Source organism: Bombina bombina, chromosome 9, assembly GCF_027579735.1.
Source record: "Bombina bombina isolate aBomBom1 chromosome 9, aBomBom1.pri, whole genome shotgun sequence".
Classification (NCBI taxonomy): Eukaryota; Metazoa; Chordata; class Amphibia; order Anura; family Bombinatoridae; genus Bombina; species Bombina bombina.
The window spans coordinates 3,833,128-3,856,329 of record NC_069507.1 but is presented as its reverse complement, the minus strand read 5'-3'; the positions used below and the strand labels follow the sequence as shown (position 1 = coordinate 3,856,329).

Below are 23,202 nucleotides of genomic sequence, written 5' to 3'. Positions count from 1 at the left end.
CTGATATGCTGTGCTAGTGAGATTGGCTTCATCTTACTAGTTAGTGGCTAGCTGATATGCTGTGCTAGTGAGGTTGGCTTCGTCTTACTAGTCAGTGGCTAGCTGATATGCTGTGCTAGTGAGATTGGCTTCATCTTACTAGTTAGTGGCTAGCTGATATGGTGTAATAGTAAGGTTGGCTACATCGCACTAGTCAGTGGCTAGCTGATATGCTGTACTAGTGAGGTTGGCTACATCGCACTAGTCAGTGGCTAGCTGATATGCTGTACTAGTGAGGTTGGCTTCATCTTACTACTCAGTGGCTAGCTGATATGCTGTGCTAGTGAGGTTGGCTACATCGCACTAGTCAGTGGCTAGCTGATATGCTGTGCTAGTGAGGTTGGCTACATCGCACTAGTCAGTGGCTAGCTGATATGCTGTGCCAGTGAGATTGGCTTCATCTTACTAGTTAGTGGCTACCTGATATGCTGTAATAGTGAGTTTGGCTACATCGCACTAGTCAGTGGCTAGCTGATATGCTGTACTAGTGAGATTGGCTACATCTCACTAGTCAGTGGCTAGCTGATATGCTGTACTAGTGAGATTGGCTTCGTCTTACTAGTCAGTGGCTAGCTGAAATGCTGTACTAGTGAGGTTGGCTACATCGCACTAGTCAGTGGCTAGCTGATATGCTGTACTAGTGAGATTGGCTTCGTCTTACTAGTTAGTGGCTAGCTGAAATGCTGTACTAGTGAGATTGGCTTCGTCTTACTAGTTAGTGGCTAGCTGAAATGCTGTACTAGTGAGGTTGGCTACATCACACTAGTCAGTGGCTAGCTGATAAGCTGTACTAGTGAGGTTGGCTTCGTCTTACTAGTCAGTGGCTAGCTGAAATGCTGTACTAGTGAGGTTGGCTTCGTCTTACTAGTTAGTGGCTAGCTGAAATGCTGTACTAGTGAGGTTGGCTTCGTCTTACTAGTTAGTGGCTAGCTGAAATGCTGTACTAGTGAGATTGGCTTCGTCTTACTAGTTAGTGGCTAGCTGAAATGCTGTACTAGTGAGGTTGGCTACAATCTTACTACTCAGTGGCTAGCTGATATGCTGTGCTAGTGAGGTTGGCTTCGTCTTACTAGTCAGTGGCTAGCTGATATGCTGTCCTAGTGAGATTGGCTTCATCTTACTAGTTAGTGGCTAGCTGATATGCTGTACTAGTGAGGTTGGCTACATCACACTAGTCAGTGGCTAGCTGATATGCTGTACTAGTGAGGTTGGCTACATCGCACTAGTCAGTGGCTAGCTGATATGCTGTGCTAGTGAGATTGGCTTCATCTTACTAGTTAGTGGCTAGCTGATATGGTGTAATAGTAAGGTTGGCTACATCGCACTAGTCAGTGGCTAGCTGATATGCTGTACTAGTGAGGTTGGCTACATCGCACTAGTCGGTGGCTAGCTGAAATGCTGTACTAGTGAGGTTGGCTACATCGCACTAGTCAGTGGCTAGCTGATATGCTGTACTAGTGATGTTGGCTTCATCTTACTACTCAGTGGCTAGCTGATATGCTGTGCTAGTGAGGTTGGCTTCGTCTTACTAGTCAGTGGCTAGCTGATATGCTGTGCTAGTGAGATTGGCTTCGTCTTACTAGTTAGTGGCTAGCTGATATGCTGTGCTAGTGGGGTTGGCTTCGTCTTACTAGTCAGTGGCTAGCTGATATGCTGTGCTAGTGAGATTGGCTTCGTCTTACTAGTTAGTGGCTAGCTGATATGCTGTGCTAGTGAGGTTGGCTTCGTCTTACTAGTCAGTGGCTAGCTGATATGCTGTGCTAGTGAGATTGGCTTCATCTTACTAGTTAGTGGGTAGCTGATATGCTGTGCTAGTGAGATTGGCTTCGTCTTACTAGTTAGTGGCTAGCTGATATGCTGTCCTAGTGAGATTGGCTTCATCTTACTAGTTAGTGGCTAGCTGATATGGTGTAATAGTAAGGTTGGCTACATCGCACTAGTCAGTGGCTAGCTGATATGCTGTACTAGTGAGGTTGGCTACATCGCACTAGTCAGTGGCTAGCTGATATGCTGTACTAGTGAGGTTGGCTACATCTTACTACTCAGTGGCTAGCTGATATGCTGTGCTAGTGAGGTTGGCTTCGTCTTACTAGTCAGTGGCTAGCTGATATGCTGTGCTAGTGAGATTGGCTTCATCTTACTAGTTAGTGGCTAGCTGATATGCTGTGCTAGTGAGGTTGGCTTCGTCTTACTAGTCAGTGGCTAGCTGATATGCTGTGCTAGTGAGATTGGCTTCATCTTACTAGTTAGTGGCTAGCTGATATGGTGTAATAGTAAGGTTGGCTACATCGCACTAGTCAGTGGCTAGCTGATATGCTGTACTAGTGAGGTTGGCTACATCGCACTAGTCAGTGGCTAGCTGATATGCTGTACTAGTGAGGTTGGCTTCATCTTACTACTCAGTGGCTAGCTGATATGCTGTGCTAGTGAGGTTGGCTACATCACACTAGTCAGTGGCTAGCTGATATGCTGTGCTAGTGAGGTTGGCTACATCGCACTAGTCAGTGGCTAGCTGATATGCTGTACTAGTGAGATTGGCTTCATCTTACTAGTCACTGGCTAGCTGATATTCTGTACTAGTGAGGTTGGCTCCATCTCACTAGTCAGTGGCTAGCTGATATGCTGTGCCAGTGAGATTGGCTTCATCTTACTAGTTAGTGGCTACCTGATATGCTGTAATAGTGAGTTTGGCTACATCGCACTAGTCAGTGGCTAGCTGATATGCTGTACTAGTGAGGTTGGCTTCATCTTACTACTCAGTGGCTAGCTGATATTCTGTGCTAGTGAGTTTGTCTACATCGCACTAGTCAGTGGCTAGCTGATATGCTGTACTAGTGAGGTTGGCTTCATCTTACTACTCAGTGGCTAGCTGATATTCTGTGCTAGTGAGGTTGGCTACATCGCACTAGTCAGTGGCTAGCTGATATGGTGTACTAGTGAGGTTGGCTACATCGCACTAGTCAGTGGCTAGCTGATATGCTGTGCTAGTGAGGTTGGCTACATCTCACTAGTCATTGGCTAGCTGATATGCTGTACTAGTGAGGTTGGCTACATCGCACTAGTCAGTGGCTAGCTGATATGCTGTACTAGTGAGGTTGGCTTCATCTTACTACTCAGTGGCTAGCTGATATTCTGTGCTAGTGAGGTTGGCTACATCGCACTAGTCAGTGGCTAGCTGATATTCTGTGCTAGTGAGGTTGGCTACATCGCACTAGTCAGTGGCTAGCGGATATGCTGTACTAGTGAGGTTGGCTACATCGCACTAGTCATTGGCTAGCTGATATGGTGTACTAGTGAGGTTGGCTACATCGCACTAGTCAGTGGCTAGCTGATATGCTGTGCTAGTGAGGTTGGCTACATCTCACTAGTCATTGGCTAGCTGATATGGTGTACTAGTGAGGTTGGCTACATCTCACTAGTCAGTGGCTAGCTGATATGATGTACTAGTGAGGTTGGCTACATCTTGCTGATCAGTGGCTAGCTGATATGGTGTACTAGTGAGGTTGGCTACATCTCACTAGTCAGTGGCTAGCTGATATGCTGTACTAGTGAGGTTGGCTACATCTCACTAGTCATTGGCTAGCTGATATGGTGTACTAGTGAGGTTGGCTACATCTCACTAGTCAGTGGCTAGCTGATATGATGTACTAGTGAGGTTGGCTACATCTCACTAGTCAGTGGCTAGCTGATATGATGTACTAGTGAGGTTGGCCACATCTCACTAGTCGGTGGCTAGCTGATATGGTGTACTTTTGAGGTTGGCTACATCTCACTAGTCAGTGGCTAGCTGATATGATGTACTAGTGAGGTTGGCCACATCTCACTAGTCAGTGGCTAGCTTATATAATGTACTAGTGAGGTTGGCTACATCTCACTAGTTAGTGGCTAGCTGATATGGTGTACTAGTGAGGTTGGCTACATCTCACTAGTCAGTGGCTAGCTGATATGCTGTACTAGTGAGGTTGGCTTCATCGCACTAGTCAGTGGCTAGCTGATATGGTGTACTAGTGAGGTTGGCTTCATCGCACTAGTCAGTGGCTAGCTGATATGGTGTAATAGTAAGGTTGGCTTCATCGCACTAGTCAGTGGCTAGCTGATATGCTGTACTAGTGAGGTTGGCTTCATCGCACTAGTCAGTGGCTAGCTGATATGGTGTACTAGTGAGGTTGGCTTCATCGCACTAGTCAGTGGCTAGCTGATATGGTGTAATAGTAAGGTTGGCTTCATCGCACTAGTCAGTGGCTAGCGGATATGATGTACTAGTGAGGTTGGCTACATCTCACTAGTCAGTGGCTAGCTGATATGCTGTACTAGTGAGGTTGGCTACATCTCACTAGTCAGTGGCTAGCTGATATGATGTACTAGTGAGGTTGGCTTCATCGCACTAGTTAGTGGCTAGCTGATATGGTGTACTAGTGAGGTTGGCTACATCACACTAGTCAGTGGCTAGCTGATATTCTGTACTAGTGAGGTTGGTTACATCTCACAAGTCAGTGGCTAGCTGATATGCTGTACTATTGAGGTTGGCTACATCTCACTAGTCAGTGGCTAGCTGATATGCTGTACTAGTGAGGTTGGCTACATCTCACTAGTCAGTGGCTAGCTGATATGCTGTACTAGTGAGGTTGGCTACATCTCACTAGTCAGTGGCTAGCTAATATGATGTACTAGTGAGGTTGGCTACATCTCACTAGTCAGTGGCTAGCTGATATGCTGTACTAGTGAGGTTGGCTACATCTCACTAGTCAGTGGCTAGCTGATATGATGTACTAGTGAGGTTGGTTACATCTCACAAGTCAGTGGCTAGCTGATATGCTGTACTAGTGAGGTTGGCTACATCTCACTAGTCAGTGGCTAGCTGATATGATGTACTAGTGAGGTTGGCTACATCTTGCTGATCAGTGGCTAGCTGATATGGTGTACTAGTGAGGTTGGCTACATCTCACTAGTCAGTGGCTAGCTGATATGCTGTACTAGTGAGGTTGGCTACATCTCACTAGTCAGTGGCTAGCTGATATGCTGTACTAGTGAGGTTGGCTACATCGCACTAGTCATTGGCTAGCTGATATGGTGTACTAGTGAGGTTGGCTACATCGCACTAGTCAGTGGCTAGCTGATATGCTGTGCTAGTGAGGTTGGCTACATCTCACTAGTCATTGGCTAGCGGATATGCTGTACTAGTGAGGTTGGCTACATCGCACTAGTCATTGGCTAGCTGATATGGTGTACTAGTGAGGTTGGCTACATCGCACTAGTCAGTGGCTAGCTGATATGCTGTGCTAGTGAGGTTGGCTACATCTCACTAGTCATTGGCTAGCTGATATGGTGTACTAGTGAGGTTGGCTACATCTCACTAGTCAGTGGCTAGCTGATATGATGTACTAGTGAGGTTGGCTACATCTTGCTGATCAGTGGCTAGCTGATATGGTGTACTAGTGAGGTTGGCTACATCTCACTAGTCAGTGGCTAGCTGATATGCTGTGCTAGTGAGGTTGGCTACATCTCACTAGTCATTGGCTAGCGGATATGCTGTACTAGTGAGGTTGGCTACATCGCACTAGTCATTGGCTAGCTGATATGGTGTACTAGTGAGGTTGGCTACATCGCACTAGTCAGTGGCTAGCTGATATGCTGTGCTAGTGAGGTTGGCTACATCTCACTAGTCATTGGCTAGCTGATATGGTGTACTAGTGAGGTTGGCTACATCTCACTAGTCAGTGGCTAGCTGATATGATGTACTAGTGAGGTTGGCTACATCTTGCTGATCAGTGGCTAGCTGATATGGTGTACTAGTGAGGTTGGCTACATCTCACTAGTCAGTGGCTAGCTGATATGCTGTACTAGTGAGGTTGGCTACATCTCACTAGTCATTGGCTAGCTGATATGGTGTACTAGTGGCTACATCTCACTAGTCAGTGGCTAGCTGATATGCTGTGCTAGTGAGGTTGGCTACATCTCACTAGTCATTGGCTAGCTGATATGGTGTACTAGTGAGGTTGGCTACATCTCACTAGTCAGTGGCTAGCTGATATGATGTACTAGTGAGGTTGGCTACATCTCACTAGTCAGTGGCTAGCTGATATGATGTACTAGTGAGGTTGGCCACATCTCACTAGTCGGTGGCTAGCTGATATGGTGTACTTTTGAGGTTGGCTACATCTCACTAGTCAGTGGCTAGCTGATATGATGTACTAGTGAGGTTGGCCACATCTCACTAGTCAGTGGCTAGCTTATATAATGTACTAGTGAGGTTGGCTACATCTCACTAGTTAGTGGCTAGCTGATATGGTGTACTAGTGAGGTTGGCTACATCTCACTAGTCAGTGGCTAGCTGATATGCTGTACTAGTGAGGTTGGCTTCATCGCACTAGTCAGTGGCTAGCTGATATGGTGTACTAGTGAGGTTGGCTTCATCGCACTAGTCAGTGGCTAGCTGATATGGTGTAATAGTAAGGTTGGCTTCATCGCACTAGTCAGTGGCTAGCTGATATGCTGTACTAGTGAGGTTGGCTTCATCGCACTAGTCAGTGGCTAGCTGATATGGTGTACTAGTGAGGTTGGCTTCATCGCACTAGTCAGTGGCTAGCTGATATGGTGTAATAGTAAGGTTGGCTTCATCGCACTAGTCAGTGGCTAGCTGATATGATGTACTAGTGAGGTTGGCTACATCTCACTAGTCAGTGGCTAGCAGATATGATGTACTAGTGAGGTTGGCTACATCGCACTAGTCAGTGGCTAGCTAATATGATGTACTAGTGAGGTTGGCTACATCTCACTAGTCAGTGGCTAGCTAATATGATGTACTAGTGAGGTTGGCTACATCGCACTAGTCAGTGGCTAGCTAATATGATGTACTAGTGAGGTTGGCTACATCTCACTAGTCAGTGGCTAGCTGATATGATGTACTAGTGAGGTTGGCTACATCTTACTAGTCAGTGGCTAGCTAATATTATGTATTAGTGAGGTTGGCTTCATCGCACTAGTCAGTGGCTAGCTGATATGATGTACTAGTGAGGTTGGCTACATCTTACTAGTCAGTGGCTAGCTAATATTATGTATTAGTGAGGTTGGCTTCATCGCACTAGTCAGTGGCTAGCTGATATGATGTACTAGTGAGGTTGGCTACATCTTACTAGTCAGTGGCTAGCTGATATGATGTACTAGTGAGGTTGGCTACATCTTACTAGTCAGTGGCTAGCTGATATGCTGTACGAGTGAGGTTGGCTACATCTCACTAGTCAGTGGCTATCTGATATGATGTACTAGTGAGGTTGGCTACATCGCACTAGTCAGTGGCTAGCTGATATGCTGTACTAGTGAGGTTGGCTACATCTCACTAGTCAGTGGCTAGCTGATATGATGTACTAGTGAGGTTGGCTACATCGCACTAGTCAGTGGCTAGCTGATATGCTGTACTAGTGAGGTTGGCTACATCGCACTAGTCAGTGGCTAGCTGATATGCTGTACTAGTGAGGTTGGCTACATTGCACTAGTCAGTGGCTAGCTGATATGGTGTACTAGTGAGGTTGGCTACATCGCACTAGTCAGTGGCTAGCTGATATGATGTACTAGTGAGGTTGGCTACATTGCACTAGTCAGTGGCTAGCTGATATGGTGTACTAGTGAGGTTGGCTACATCGCACTAGTCAGTGGCTAGCGGATATGCTGTACTAGTGAGGTTGATGGGGTAATGACCTGACTGTAGCTGTGTTTGTTGGATATAGCACGTGCACTGACGAGAGATTTGCAGAGATTGTGTTTATAGACCATGTAAGTATTTGGCAGCAGCTTTAATGAAGTGGTAAATCTGCTAGTGCTTGTATGATGTTCATATCACCGGCTAAACCGTCTATACAGTAGTGAGAAGAGCAAGTTGTATATAACGGCACTGTATATAACGGCACTGTATATAACGGCACTGTATATAACGGCACTGTATATAACGGCACTGTATATAACGGCACTGTATATAACGGCACTGTATATAACATATTGTTATTGGGTTTTTTTTGCAGGGTTTTCATTTTTTACCTTTGAAACCTTAAAGACTACAGGACTGAAATATGCACCTGAACTGCTTGGAAAGCCAACTTTGGATAATCCAGATGTTCTGGTTTTGAAGACGCACGCCAATTTGCTTTGTGGTGGAGTTGCTGGTGCTATAGCTCAGACTATCTCGTACGTACTGTCCTGTTTACCTTGTGTCAGGAATTCTGTAGTTCAGGGAAAGTCTTTTCTTGTTCACTAGTTTCTTGGGAACATCGCATGCCCTAATATATTTCTATTGTAGCTGAAGAACAAGACATTTGCATTAAAATTCACAGCTGAATAAATTATGTTGTATTATACAGGTCCAGTAAACAGAAAACCTGTTGAAATAGAGACACGTATAGTCATGCCATGTGAAACAGAGACACGTATAGTCATGCCATGTGAAACAGAGACACGTATAGTCATGCCATGTGAAACAGAGACACGTATAGTCATGCCATGTGAAACAGAGACACGTATAGTCATGCCATGTGAAACAGAGACACGTATAGTCATGCCATGTGAAACAGAGACACGTATAGTCATGCCATGTGAAACAGACACGTATAGTTATGCCATGTGAAACAGACACGTATAGTTATGCCATGTGAAACAGAGACACGTATAGTCATGCCATGTGAAACAGACACGTATAGTCATGCCATGTGAAACAGAGACACGTATAGTTATGCCATGTGAAACAGACACGTATAGTTATGCCATGTGAAACAGACACGTATAGTTATGCCATGTGAAACAGAGACACGTATAGTTATGCCATGTGAAACAGAGACACGTATAGTTATGCCATGTGAAACAGAGACACGTATAGTCATGCCATGTGAAACAGAGACACGTATAGTTATGCCATGTGAAACAGAGACACGTATAGTCATGCCATGTGAAACAGAGACACGTATAGTTATGCCATGTGAAACAGAGACACGTATAGTTATGCCATGTGAAACAGAGACACGTATAGTTATGCCATGTGAAACAGACACGTATAGTTATGCCATGTGAAACAGAGACACGTATAGTCATGCCATGTGAAACAGAGACACGTATAGTTTGCCATGTGAAACAGAGACACTTATAGTTTGCCATGTGAAACAGAGACACGTATAGTTTGCCATGTGAAACAGAGACACGTATAGTTATGCCATGTGAAACAGAGACACGTATAGTTATGCCATGTGAAACAGAGACACGTATAGTTATGCCATGTGAAACAGAGACACGTATAGTCATGCCATGTGAAACAGAGACACGTATAGTTATGCCATGTGAAACAGAGACACGTATAGTTATGCCATGTGAAACAGAGACACGTATAGTTATGCCATGTGAAACAGAGACACGTATAGTTATGCCATGTGAAACAGAGACACGTATAGTTATGCCATGTGAAACAGAGACACGTATAGTCATGCCATGTGAAACAGAGACACGTATAGTCATGCCATGTGAAACAGAGACACGTATAGTCATGCCATGTGAAACAGAGACACGTATAGTTATGCCATGTGAAACAGAGACACGTATAGTTATGCCATGTGAAACAGAGACACGTATAGTTATGCCATGTGAAACAGAGACACGTATAGTTATGCCATGTGAAACAGAGACACGTATAGTTATGCCATGTGAAACAGAGACACGTATAGTCATGCCATGTGAAACAGAGACACGTATAGTTATGCCATGTGAAACAGAGACACGTATAGTCATGCCATGTGAAACAGAGACACGTATAGTTATGCCATGTGAAACAGAGACACTTATAGTTATGCCATGTGAAACAGAGACACGTATAGTTATGCCATGTGAAACAGAGACACGTATAGTTATGCCATGTGAAACAGAGACACGTATAGTTATGCCATGTGAAACAGAGACACGTATAGTTATGCCATGTGAAACAGAGACACGTATAGTCATGCCATGTGAAACAGAGACACGTATAGTTATGCCATGTGAAACAGAGACACGTATAGTTATGCCATGTGAAACAGAGACACGTATAGTTATGCCATGTGAAACAGAGACACGTATAGTTATGCCATGTGAAACAGAGACACGTATAGTCATGCCATGTGAAACAGAGACACGTATAGTTATGCCATGTGAAACAGAGACACGTATAGTTATGCCATGTGAAACAGAGACACGTATAGTTATGCCATGTGAAACAGAGACACGTATAGTCATGCCATGTGAAACAGACACGTATAGTTATGCCATGTGAAACAGAGACACGTATAGTTATGCCATGTGAAACAGAGACACGTATAGTTATGCCATGTGAAACAGAGACACGTATAGTCATGCCATGTGAAACAGAGACACGTATAGTTATGCCATGTGAAACAGAGACACGTATAGTTATGCCATGTGAAACAGAGACACGTATAGTCATGCCATGTGAAACAGAGACACGTATAGTTATGCCATGTGAAACAGAGACACGTATAGTCATGCCATGTGAAACAGAGACACGTATAGTTATGCCATGTGAAACAGAGACACGTATAGTTACGCCATGTGAAACAGAGACACGTATAGTTACGCCATGTGAAACAGAGACACGTATAGTTATGCCATGTGAAACAGAGACACGTATAGTTATGCCATGTGAAACAGAGACACGTATAGTCATGCCATGTGAAACAGAGACACGTATAGTTATGCCATGTGAAACAGAGACACGTATAGTCATCGCCATGTGAAACAGAGACACGTATAGTTATGCCATGTGAAACAGAGACACGTATAGTCATGCCATGTGAAACAGAGACACGTATAGTTATGCCATGTGAAACAGAGACACTTATAGTTATGCCATGTGAAACAGAGACACGTATAGTTATGCCATGTGAAACAGAGACACGTATAGTTATGCCATGTGAAACAGAGACACGTATAGTTATGCCATGTGAAACAGAGACACGTATAGTTATGCCATGTGAAACAGAGACACGTATAGTTATGCCATGTGAAACAGAGACACGTATAGTTATGCCATGTGAAACAGAGACACGTATAGTTATGCCATGTGAAACAGAGACACGTATAGTCATGCCATGTGAAACAGAGACACGTATAGTTATGCCATGTGAAACAGAGACACGTATAGTTATGCCATGTGAAACAGAGACACGTATAGTTATGCCATGTGAAACAGAGACACGTATAGTTATGCCATGTGAAACAGAGACACGTATAGTTATGCCATGTGAAACAGAGACACGTATAGTTATGCCATGTGAAACAGAGACACGTATAGTTATGCCATGTGAAACAGAGACACGTATAGTTATGCCATGTGAAACAGAGACACGTATAGTTATGCCATGTGAAACAGAGACACGTATAGTCATGCCATGTGAAACAGAGACACGTATAGTTATGCCATGTGAAACAGAGACACGTATAGTTATGCCATGTGAAACAGAGACACGTATAGTTATGCCATGTGAAACAGAGACGTATAGTTATGCCATGTGAAACAGAGACACGTATAGTCATGCCATGTGAAACAGAGACACGTATAGTCATGCCATGTGAAACAGAGACACGTATAGTTATGCCATGTGAAACAGAGACACGTATAGTTATGCCATGTGAAACAGAGACACGTATAGTTTGCCATGTGAAACAGAGACACGTATAGTCATGCCATGTGAAACAGACACGTATAGTTATGCCATGTGAAACAGACACGTATAGTTATGCCATGTGAAACAGAGACACGTATAGTCATGCCATGTGAAACAGAGACACGTATAGTCATGCCATGTGAAACAGAGACACGTATAGTTATGCCATGTGAAACAGAGACACGTATAGTCATGCCATGTGAAACAGAGACACGTATAGTCATGCCATGTGAAACAGAGACACGTATAGTCATGCCATGTGAAACAGAGACACGTATAGTCATGCCATGTGAAACAGACACGTATAGTCATGCCATGTGAAACAGAGACACGTATAGTTTGCCATGTGAAACAGAGACACGTATAGTTTGCCATGTGAAACAGAGACACGTATAGTTATGCCATGTGAAACAGAGACACGTATAGTTATGCCATGTGAAACAGAGACACGTATAGTCATGCCATGTGAAACAGAGACACGTATAGTCATGCCATGTGAAACAGACACGTATAGTCATGCCATGTGAAACAGAGACACGTATAGTTTGCCATGTGAAACAGAGACACGTATAGTTTGCCATGTGAAACAGAGACACGTATAGATTGCCATGTGAAACAGATACATGTATAGTTATGCCATGTGAAACAGAGACACGTATAGTTATGCCATGTGAAACAGAGACACGTATAGTTATGCCATGTGAAACAGAGACACGTATAGTTATGCCATGTGAAACAGAGACACGTATAGTTATGCCATGTGAAACAGAGACACGTATAGTTATGCCATGTGAAACAGAGACACGTATAGTTATGCCATGTGAAACAGAGACACGTATAGTTATGCCATGTGAAACAGAGACACGTATAGTTATGCCATGTGAAACAGAGACACGTATAGTTATGCCATGTGAAACAGAGACACGTATAGTTATGCCATGTGAAACAGATACATGTATAGTTATGCCATGTGAAACAGAGACACGTATAGTCATGCCATGTGAAACAGAGACACGTATAGTTATGCCATGTGAAACAGAGACACGTATAGTTATGCCATGTGAAACAGAGACACGTATAGTTATGCCATGTGAAACAGAGACACGTATAGTTATGCCATGTGAAACAGAGACACGTATAGTTATGCCATGTGAAACAGAGACACGTATAGTTATGCATGTGAAACAGAGACACGTATAGTTATGCCATGTGAAACAGAGACACGTATAGTTATGCCATGTGAAACAGAGACACGTATAGTTATGCCATGTGAAACAGAGACACGTATAGTTATGCCATGTGAAACAGAGACACGTATAGTCATGCCATGTGAAACAGAGACACGTATAGTCATGCCATGTGAAACAGAGACACGTATAGTTATGCCATGTGAAACAGAGACACGTATAGTTATGCCATGTGAAACAGAGACACGTATAGTTATGCCATGTGAAACAGAGACACGTATAGTTATGCCATGTGAAACAGAGACACGTATAGTTATGCCATGTGAAACAGAGACACGTATAGTTATGCCATGTGAAACAGAGACACGTATAGTTATGCCATGTGAAACAGAGACACGTATAGTTATGCCATGTGAAACAGAGACACGTATAGTTATGCCATGTGAAACAGAGACACGTATAGTTATGCCATGTGAAACAGAGACACGTATAGTTATGCCATGTGAAACAGAGACACGTATAGTTATGCCATGTGAAACAGATACATGTATAGTTATGCCATGTGAAACAGAGACACGTATAGTCATGCCATGTGAAACAGAGACACGTATAGTCATGCCATGTGAAACAGAGACACGTATAGTCATGCCATGTGAAACAGAGACACGTATAGTTATGCCATGTGAAACAGAGACACGTATAGTTATGCCATGTGAAACAGAGACACGTATAGTTATGCCATGTGAAACAGAGACACGTATAGTTATGCCATGTGAAACAGAGACACGTATAGTTATGCCATGTGAAACAGAGACACGTATAGTTATGCCATGTGAAACAGAGACACGTATAGTTATGCCATGTGAAACAGAGACACGTATAGTTATGCCATGTGAAACAGAGACACGTATAGTTATGCCATGTGAAACAGAGACACGTATAGTTATGCCATGTGAAACAGAGACACGTATAGTTATGCCATGTGAAACAGAGACACGTTTAGTTATGCCATGTGAAACAGAGACACGTATAGTTATGCCATGTGAAACAGATACATGTATAGTTATGCCATGTGAAACAGAGACACGTATAGTCATGCCATGTGAAACAGAGACACGTATAGTCATGCCATGTGAAACAGAGACACGTATAGTCATGCCATGTGAAACAGAGACACGTATAGTTATGCCATGTGAAACAGAGACACGTATAGTTATGCCATGTGAAACAGAGACACGTATAGTTATGCCATGTGAAACAGAGACACGTATAGTTATGCCATGTGAAACAGAGACACGTATAGTTATGCCATGTGAAACAGAGACACGTATAGTTATGCCATGTGAAACAGAGACACGTATAGTTATGCCATGTGAAACAGAGACACGTATAGTTATGCCATGTGAAACAGAGACACGTATAGTTATGCCATGTGAAACAGAGACACGTTTAGTTATGCCATGTGAAACAGAGACACGTTTAGTTATGCCATGTGAAACAAATATAGTACCAGAATATAGAGTTACAATGCTAAACGGTATATAGTCTGTGCAGTGCAACGTTTTAGTTTTGCTTTGCTCCTGACACTTTGTCATTTATTGCAGATACCCACTGGATGTGACTAGGAGGCGAATGCAGTTAGCAGCGATTCTCCCGGATTCTGACAAGTGCCGGTACGTTTAAGACCTTGTCATGTGGTTAAATCACATGTGATTGTGAGCTGTAGTATGTAATTGTGAGAGTCTTCTTCCTAGAAAAGATGAAATATACAGTGCCCTCCACTAATATTGGCACGCTTGGTAAATATGAGCAAAGAAGGCTATGAAAAAATGTCTATTTTTTAACCTTTCGATCTTTTGTTAAAAAAATACATAAAGATACTCTGCTCTCATGTATATCAAACAATTGCAAACACAACACAGGTGTATCCAAAAAAATATATGTGTGGCACAATTATTGGCACCCTATGAATTTATTTGAGAAACATATATGTAAAAAATTATAATAGCGCTCCACTTGTAATCTAGCCCATTATAAGTATTATTTAGAGTACACAAATAAGCCTTTATTTCACCCGAAGTACCGCTTTCACAGTTTCCCAAAAGATTTCTATTTTATTAAAGTATTAAATATTGATATTTTAAAAATCTTTCCACCTCTGTCTTAACCAAAGTATAAATTTAACATTGTAGAGCAAAAACCGTGGGAAGAAAAATCTAGTTATTCCATTCTTAGTACTATGAAGGGACATAAATGATAACCGCATGGTCAGATATTGAGATATCATTAATGGCCGTACATAATTTTTGAATAGATAAAGATTGTGATATTAAAAATAGATCAATTCTGGAGAAAGTTTTAAAAGATTTAAATTCGCAGGTAAATGCCTGAGAATCAGGGTTCCTAAGCCTTCAAATATTCACCAATTTAAGATTATGGCAGTTCCATTATAATTTTTTTAATTTTTACCGGAAAGCCTATCAAGAACTGGACAAGGAGTTAGATTAAAATCCCCCCTATTATAACATTTTCATTAACAAAAGGAAATTTGTTTTCCAATTTTCCCCAGAATTCAGTAGAAATCCCATTCGGGTCATACACTCCTGAATTATTACTTGTAAAATCATTATTACTTGTAAAGTCATTATTACTTGTAAAGTCATTATTACTTGTAAAGTCATTATTACTTGTAAAATCATTATTACTTGTAAAGTCATTATTACTTGTAAAGTCATTATTACTTGTAAAATCATTATTACTTGTAAAGTCATTATTACTTGTAAAATCATTATTACTTGTAAAATCATTATTACTTGTAAAGTCATTATTACTTGTAAAGTCATTATTACTTGTAAAATCATTATTACTTGTAAAGTCATTATTACTTGTAAAGTCATTATTACTTGTAAAATCATTATTACTTGTAAAGTCATTATTACTTGTAAAGTCATTATTACTTGTAAAGTCATTATTACTTGTAAAATCATTATTACTTGTAAAATCATTATTACTTGTAAAATCATTATTACTTGTAAAGTCATTATTACTTGTAAAGTCATTATTACTTGTAAAATCATTATTACTTGTAAAATCATTATTACTTGTAAAGTCATTACTACTTGTAAAATCATTATTACTTGTAAAATCATTATTACTTGTAAAGTCATTATTACTTGTAAAGTCATTATTACTTGTAAAGTCATTATTATTTGTAAAGTCATTACTACTTGTAAAGTCATTATTACTTGTAAAATCATTACTACTTGTAAAGTCATTACTACTTGTAAAATCATTATTACTTGTAAAATCATTATTACTTGTAAAATCATTATTACTTGTAAAGTCATTATTACTTGTAAAGTCATTATTACTTGTAAAGTCATTATTACTTGTAAAATCATTATTACTTGTAAAGTCATTATTACTTGTTGTGGCAAACCTAGCCACTTCTGGACTATAACATAAGAAAGGTTGTCTATAGGCTGTATATTGTGCTATGTAGATGTGACAGACCCTTCTGTCAGCACTGAAAGAGTTAACTGTGTTCAGCTTTAGCCTCAGCTATTGTGCACTGTCATTAATGTTATTGATACACAGTCCATTGTTTAATCAACCTCAGAGAGCAGACCCTAGATGATAAGGAAAGCCAAGTGTGTGTCTGTGTTTAAATTGTTATCAGCTTGAGCAAGGTATTCTATTGTATCATGTAAAAGGGCGTGTTCCCTCCATCTAATGTACAACATTCTTTCAACCCCCCTTCTGGGGGGGGTCAGACCTGCATAAATACTGGGCATATGAGCCTTAATAAAATTCATTCTGTTTAAACCTGAAAACTGGCTGGGTTGTGAACTGCTGATTCCCTATGCAGGACATTGTTCCCTGGTGTTAACCCTTGGTATCCGGTTGGTACCGTTACAATTGGTGGCAAGCGACGGAATGAACCTTATCGCCCAGAAGAGCAACTACACAAGCCAGTAACCTCAGGAAGAGGGGGATTACTACAATACTGACTAAGATGGAAGGAGTACCAGGGACCGAAGTGAATGGAGATGGATTATTCTAAGCTAAAGAGACAAACGTAAAAGGAACTGCTAGAAGCCAGGGGAAAGATAGGCAGCAGCAAACCCAAGGCTATATTAATTGCTGAGCTGATGGAGGGAGACAGAGCTCGCAGCGCTACGCCTCCAGCAGCCATGGAGGAGACCCTATACCAGAGGGAAATGAGGACCAGGCTGGAATTTTTACCCCAACCTGTACCACGGGATATGCTATCCGTGGTAATGGCAGATGTGCAGGAGTACGTGATGGCACACAGTCCGCGGAATGCATCCTCCCGAGCAGAATCCATTTTGGACGCACTCAGCAACCCAGTAAGACCCAAAATCCCATACCATGCATTTAAAATGTTTTGTGAGGAGAAGGATGAGATTGATGGGTATTTACAGGATTTTGAGAGACTGTGCGAGTTACATGATTTGGAGCAGTCCGTATGGGTGCCGGTGCTAGCAGGCAAGCTAGCCGGTAGGGCAGCGGAAGCGTATCGCGCTGTACCCAGGGAGGACAGCAAGGATTACGCTAAAGTGAAGAGAGCGATCTTGGAAAGATATGCCATTACCTCAGAGGCATACCGGCGCAAGTTTAGAGGCCTGCGCAAGCCAGAAAGAGATTCCCATGCAGAGTGGGCCCACAAGCTGGATCAAGCATCTCAGGGGTGGATACAGGCCAGCCAAGCTACCACCATGGAAGAATTGCGACAACTGATGCTGTTGGAGCAATTCTTTAACGGCTTGTCCCCAGAAGCCCAAGAATGGGTGAGAGATCGAAAACCCCTCACCTTAACCGAAGCAGCCAGATTAGCAGACCAGCATTTTGATGCCAGGAGGCACCATGGACTACAGCCTAACAACGGACGGGCTAATATACAATGCCACACCTGCAAGCAGTGGGGACATATGGCACGTGAGTGCACCCAAAATCGGAGCAGACAAGCTTGGAACCAGGTCAGACAGAACCTGGCCCCAAGGGCGGCTGCTCACCATTACCAAACGGAGCCAGCCGCTCATGAGGTGTTGCGCACCCAAGCCGAGGAACCTCTGGGAATTCTGCATGAGGTGATGTCGGTCCAGGGACTTCGGGATTCGGGAGCTACTTTAACCCTGATAGCTCCCCATTTGGTGCCGGATACAGCACCCACTGGCGGATCCGTGGCAGTACGAGGGGCAGGGGGAGCAGTATACCGATTGCCCACTGCTAGAGTGGAGTACAGACCCCCAGTCACCCCAGCAGCTGCCAGTTACCAACCCCCGGCGCACCGCTATACCACACGGCCTCCGGCCACGAACTACCCTCAGAGAGCCCGGTTCAATTCGCGGGGCTACTCACAACCTATTCGGTGCTTTGGATGTAAGCAACTAGGGCACAAAAGACCAGAGTGTCCCCTAAACGCAGCGAATCAAGCACAGTCCTGGAGAAGACCCGCTGGCGGAATCCCACATAATCCTCAGCCTGTGGCCCGCTACGTAGAGGCGCCAGAATGCTGGGGCAGCCTACATGAAGCAGACCCCGTGCAAGCTGCCCACCGGAATAACCGGCAACGGGTTAAAGTGAATGGGAAGGAGGTCAGTTGTCTACGGGATACTGGTGCTACCATGACCTTGCTTCAAGAGAACTTGGTGCCTGAGAAACAGCACACTGGAGACACTGTGGCTGTGAGGGTAGCAGGGGGCACTGTGTTCCGCCTACCTGTTGCCAGGGTACATTTGGATTGGGGAGTGGGCGCTAGACTTGTGAATGTGGGGGTCAAGAAGGACTTACCTGCTGATGTTCTCCTTGGAAATGACTTGGCCCCCCTTGTTTCTGCCTATGCTCCCATGGATCCCGCTGATGTTAACCCTGTGACTACCCAAGCCCAGTCCCTCCGGGAAGAGACGCTTCCATGTTTGGGGTGGGGGCAGTACTGAGCCAAGTTGGAGCAGATGGCGGAGAACACCCCGTAGCTTACTTGAGCCGAAAGTTGTTGCCCCCGGACATCCCCAAGCCGATCCGTTGGGATCAGACTGTGTATGCCGGCTTGGTTCTGGGGGAGCATTGTGGCAAACCTAGCCACTTCTGGACTATAACATAAGAAAGGTTGTCTATAGGCTGTATATTGTGCTATGTAGATGTGACAGACCCTTCTGTCAGCACTGAAAGAGTTAACTGTGTTCAGCTTTAGCCTCAGCTATTGTGCACTGTCATTAATGTTATTGATACACAGTCCATTGTTTAATCAACCTCAGAGAGCAGACCCTAGATGATAAGGAAAGCCAAGTGTGTGTCTGTGTTTAAATTGTTATCAGCTTGAGCAAGGTATTCTATTGTATCATGTAAAAGGGCGTGTTCCCTCCATCTAATGTACAACATTCTTTCAACCCCCCTTCTGGGGGGGGTCAGACCTGCATAAATACTGGGCATATGAGCCTTAATAAAATTAATTCTGTTTAAACCTGAAAACTGGCTGGGTTGTGAACTGCTGATTCCCTATGCAGGACATTGTTCCCTGGTGTTAACCCTTGGTATCCGGTTGGTACCGTTACACTTGTAAAATCATTATTACTTGTAAAGTCATTATTACTTGTAAAATCATTATTACTTGTAAAATCATTATTACTTGTAAAGTCATTATTACTTGTAAAGTCATTATTACTTGTAAAGTCATTATTACTTGTAAAGTCATTATTACTTGTAAAGTCATTATTACTTGTAAAGTCATTATTACTTGTAAAGTCATTATTACTTGTAAAATCATTATTACTTGTAAAGTCATTATTACTTGTAAAGTCATTATTATTTGTAAAGTCATTACTACTTGTAAAATCATTATTACTTGTAAAATCATTATTACTTGTAAAATCATTATTACTTGTAAAGTCATTATTACTTGTAAAGTCATTATTACTTGTAAAGTCATTACTACTTGTAAAGTCATTATTACTTGTAAAATCATTATTACTTGTAAAATCATTATTACTTGTAAAATCATTATTACTTGTAAAATCATTATTACTTGTAAAATCGCGCTTCTGGGTCCACTTCAATATTAATAATAGAATATGTTACATTTTTATCAAATAATATTGCTAATCCACATTTTCTATTCATAGTAGGTGCCGCAATAACCTGTCCCACCCATTTATTCTTGAGTTTTTCAGATTCCAACTTAGTCAGATGAGTCTCTTGATATAATACCACATCTGGCTTGTCTTTAGCCAGATGTCTAATGAGTTTCCGCTTAGCCGGGGAGAAAATTCCTCTCACATACCAAGACAATATAGTCAATTTATTCACATCATTATCATTAATATACTGGTATTAGGCTATGCGAGATGGGGGGAGGACGAGGAAGAGAAAAAAAACAAAACGAAAACACTGGCATCTCATGCAACAAACAAGGATCATACAGTTAATACTAAAAGGCAAATCCATTAGACTATCCTAAGGCCCTGGAACAAATTAGTGACTATGCACAGTCTAGCTGTACAAATTAGTGACTATGAACAGTCTAGCTGTACAAATTAGTGACTATGCACAGTCTAGCTGTACAAATTAGTGACTATGCACAGTCTAGCTGTACAAATTAGTGACTATGAACAGTCTAGCTGTACAAATTAGTGACTATGAACAGTCTAGCTGTACAAATTAGTGACTATGCACAGTCTAGCTATACAAATTAGTGACTATGCACAGTCTAGCTATACAAATTAGTGACTATGCACAGTCTAGCTATACAAATTAGTGACTATGCACAGTCTAGCTATACAAATTAGTGACTATGCACAGTCTAGCTATACAAATTAGTGACTATGCACAGTCTAGCTGTACAAATTAGTGACTATGCACAGTCTAGCTGTACAAATTAGTGACTATGAACAGTCTAGCTGTACAAATTAGTGACTATGCACAGTCTAGCTGTACAAATTAGTGACTATGCACAGTCTAGCTGTACAAATTAGTGACTATGCACAGTCTAGCTGTACAAATTAGGGACTATGCACAGTCTAGCTGTACAAATTAGGGACTATGCACAGTCTAGCTGTACAAATTAGGGACTATGCACAGTCTAGCTGTACAAATTAGGGACTATGCACAGTCTAGCTGTACAAATTAGGGACTATGCACAGTCTAGCTGTACAAATTAGGGACTATGCACAGTCTAGCTGTACAAATTAGTGACTATGCACAGTCTAGCTGTACAAATTAGTGACTATGAACAGTCTAGCTGTACAAATTAGTGACTATGCACAGTCTAGCTGTACAAATTAGTGACTATGAACAGTCTAGCTGTACAAATTAGTGACTATGCACAGTCTAGCTGTACAAATTAGGATAGGAGGCAGGGGAGGCAGTGCCTCCCCTGTCCAATGAGGGAAAAAAGATTTTAATTCATATTTATTAAAAAAAAAAAATGTTTGTTATATATATACACACACACATATATATATATATATATATATATATATATATATATATATATATATATATATATATACAGGGAGTGCAGAATTATTAGGCAAATGAGTATTTTGACCACATCATCCTTTTTATGCATGTTGTCTTACTCCAAGCTGTATAGGCTCGAAATCCTACTACCAATTAAGCATATTAGGTGATGTGCATCTCTGTAATGAGAAGGGGTGTGGTCTAATGACATCAACACCCTATATCAGGTGTGCATAATTATTAGGCAACTTCCTTTCCTTTGGCAAAATGGGTCAAAAGAAGGACTTGACAGGCTCAGAAAAGTCAAAAATAGTGAGATATCTTGCAGAGGGATGCAGCACTCTTAAAATTGCAAAGCTTCTGAAGCGTGATCATCGAACAATCAAGCGTTTCATTCAAAATAGTCAACAGGGTCGAAAGAAGCGTGTGGAAAAACCAAGGCGCAAAATAACTGCCCATGAACTGAGAAAAGTCAAGCGTGCAGCTGCCAAGATGCCACTTGCCACCAGTTTGGCCATATTTCAGAGCTGCAACATCACTGGAGTGCCCAAAACACCAAGGTGTGCAATACTCAGAGACATGGCCAAGGTAAGAAAGGCTGAAAGACGACCACCACTGAACAAGACACACAAGCTGAAACGTCAAGACTGGGCCAAGAAATATCTCAAGACTGATTTTTCTAAGGTTTTATGGACTGATGAAATGAGAGTGAGTCTTGATGGGCCAGATGGATGGGCCTGTGGCTGGATTTGTAAAGGGCAGAGAGCTCCAGTCCGACTCAGACGCCAGCAAGGTGGAGGTGGAGTACTGGTTTGGGCTGGTATCATCAAAGATGAGCTTGTGGGGCCTTTTCGGGTTGAGGATGGAGTCAAGCTCAACTCCCAGTCCTACTGCCAGTTTCTGGAAGACACCTTCTTCAAGTAGTGGTACAGGAAGAAGTCTGCATCCTTCAAGAAAAACATGATTTTCATGCAGGACAATGCTCCATCACACGCGTCCAAGTACTCCACAGCGTGGCTGGCAAGAAAGGGTATAAAAGAAGAAAATCTAATGACATGGCCTCCTTGTTCACCTGATCTGAACCCCATTGAGAACCTGTGGTCCATCATCAAATGTGAGATTTACAAGGAGGGAAAACAGTACACCTCTCTGAACAGTGTCTGGGAGGCTGTGGTTGCTGCTGCACGCAATGTTGATGGTGAACAGATCAAAACACTGACAGAATCCATGGATGGCAGGCTTTTGAGTGTCCTTGCAAAGAAAGGTGGCTATATTGGTCACTGATTTGTTTTTGTTTTGTTTTTGAATGTCAGAAATGTATATTTGTGAATGTTGAGATGTTATATTGGTTTCACTGGTAAAAATAAATCATTGAAATGGGTATATATTTGTTTTTTGTTAAGTTGCCTAATAATTATGCACAGTAATAGTCACCTGCACACACAGATATCCCCCTAAAATAGCTATAACTAAAAACAAACTAAAAACTACTTCCAAAACTATTCAGCTTTGATATTAATGAGTTTTTTGGGTTCATTGAGAACATGGTTGTTGTTCAATAATAAAATTAATCCTCAAAAATACAACTTGCCTAATAATTCTGCACTCCCTGTATATACACACACACACAGTATATGTGCGTGTATAAATAATATATATATATATAAAATATATATATATATATATATATATATATATGTGTGTGTGTGTATGTATGTATGTATGTATGTATGTATATATATATATATGTGTGTGTGTGTGTGTGTGTGTGTATGTATGTATGTATGTATATATATATATATATATAT

The 23,202-nt window shown here is 42.0% G+C and overlaps 1 protein-coding gene across 1 annotated transcript in view; it reads left to right on the top strand.

The window, feature by feature from the left end:
• The window catches only part of SLC25A16 (solute carrier family 25 member 16), a gene marked incomplete in the record, with an annotated part of 246,804 nt that overhangs the window by 200,266 nt on the left and 23,336 nt on the right, over positions 1–23,202 (top strand). The window contains 2 exon segments of the mRNA XM_053691840.1: positions 8,055–8,217; positions 14,521–14,589. Coding sequence (XP_053547815.1) covers positions 8,055–8,217; positions 14,521–14,589 — 232 coding nt within the window.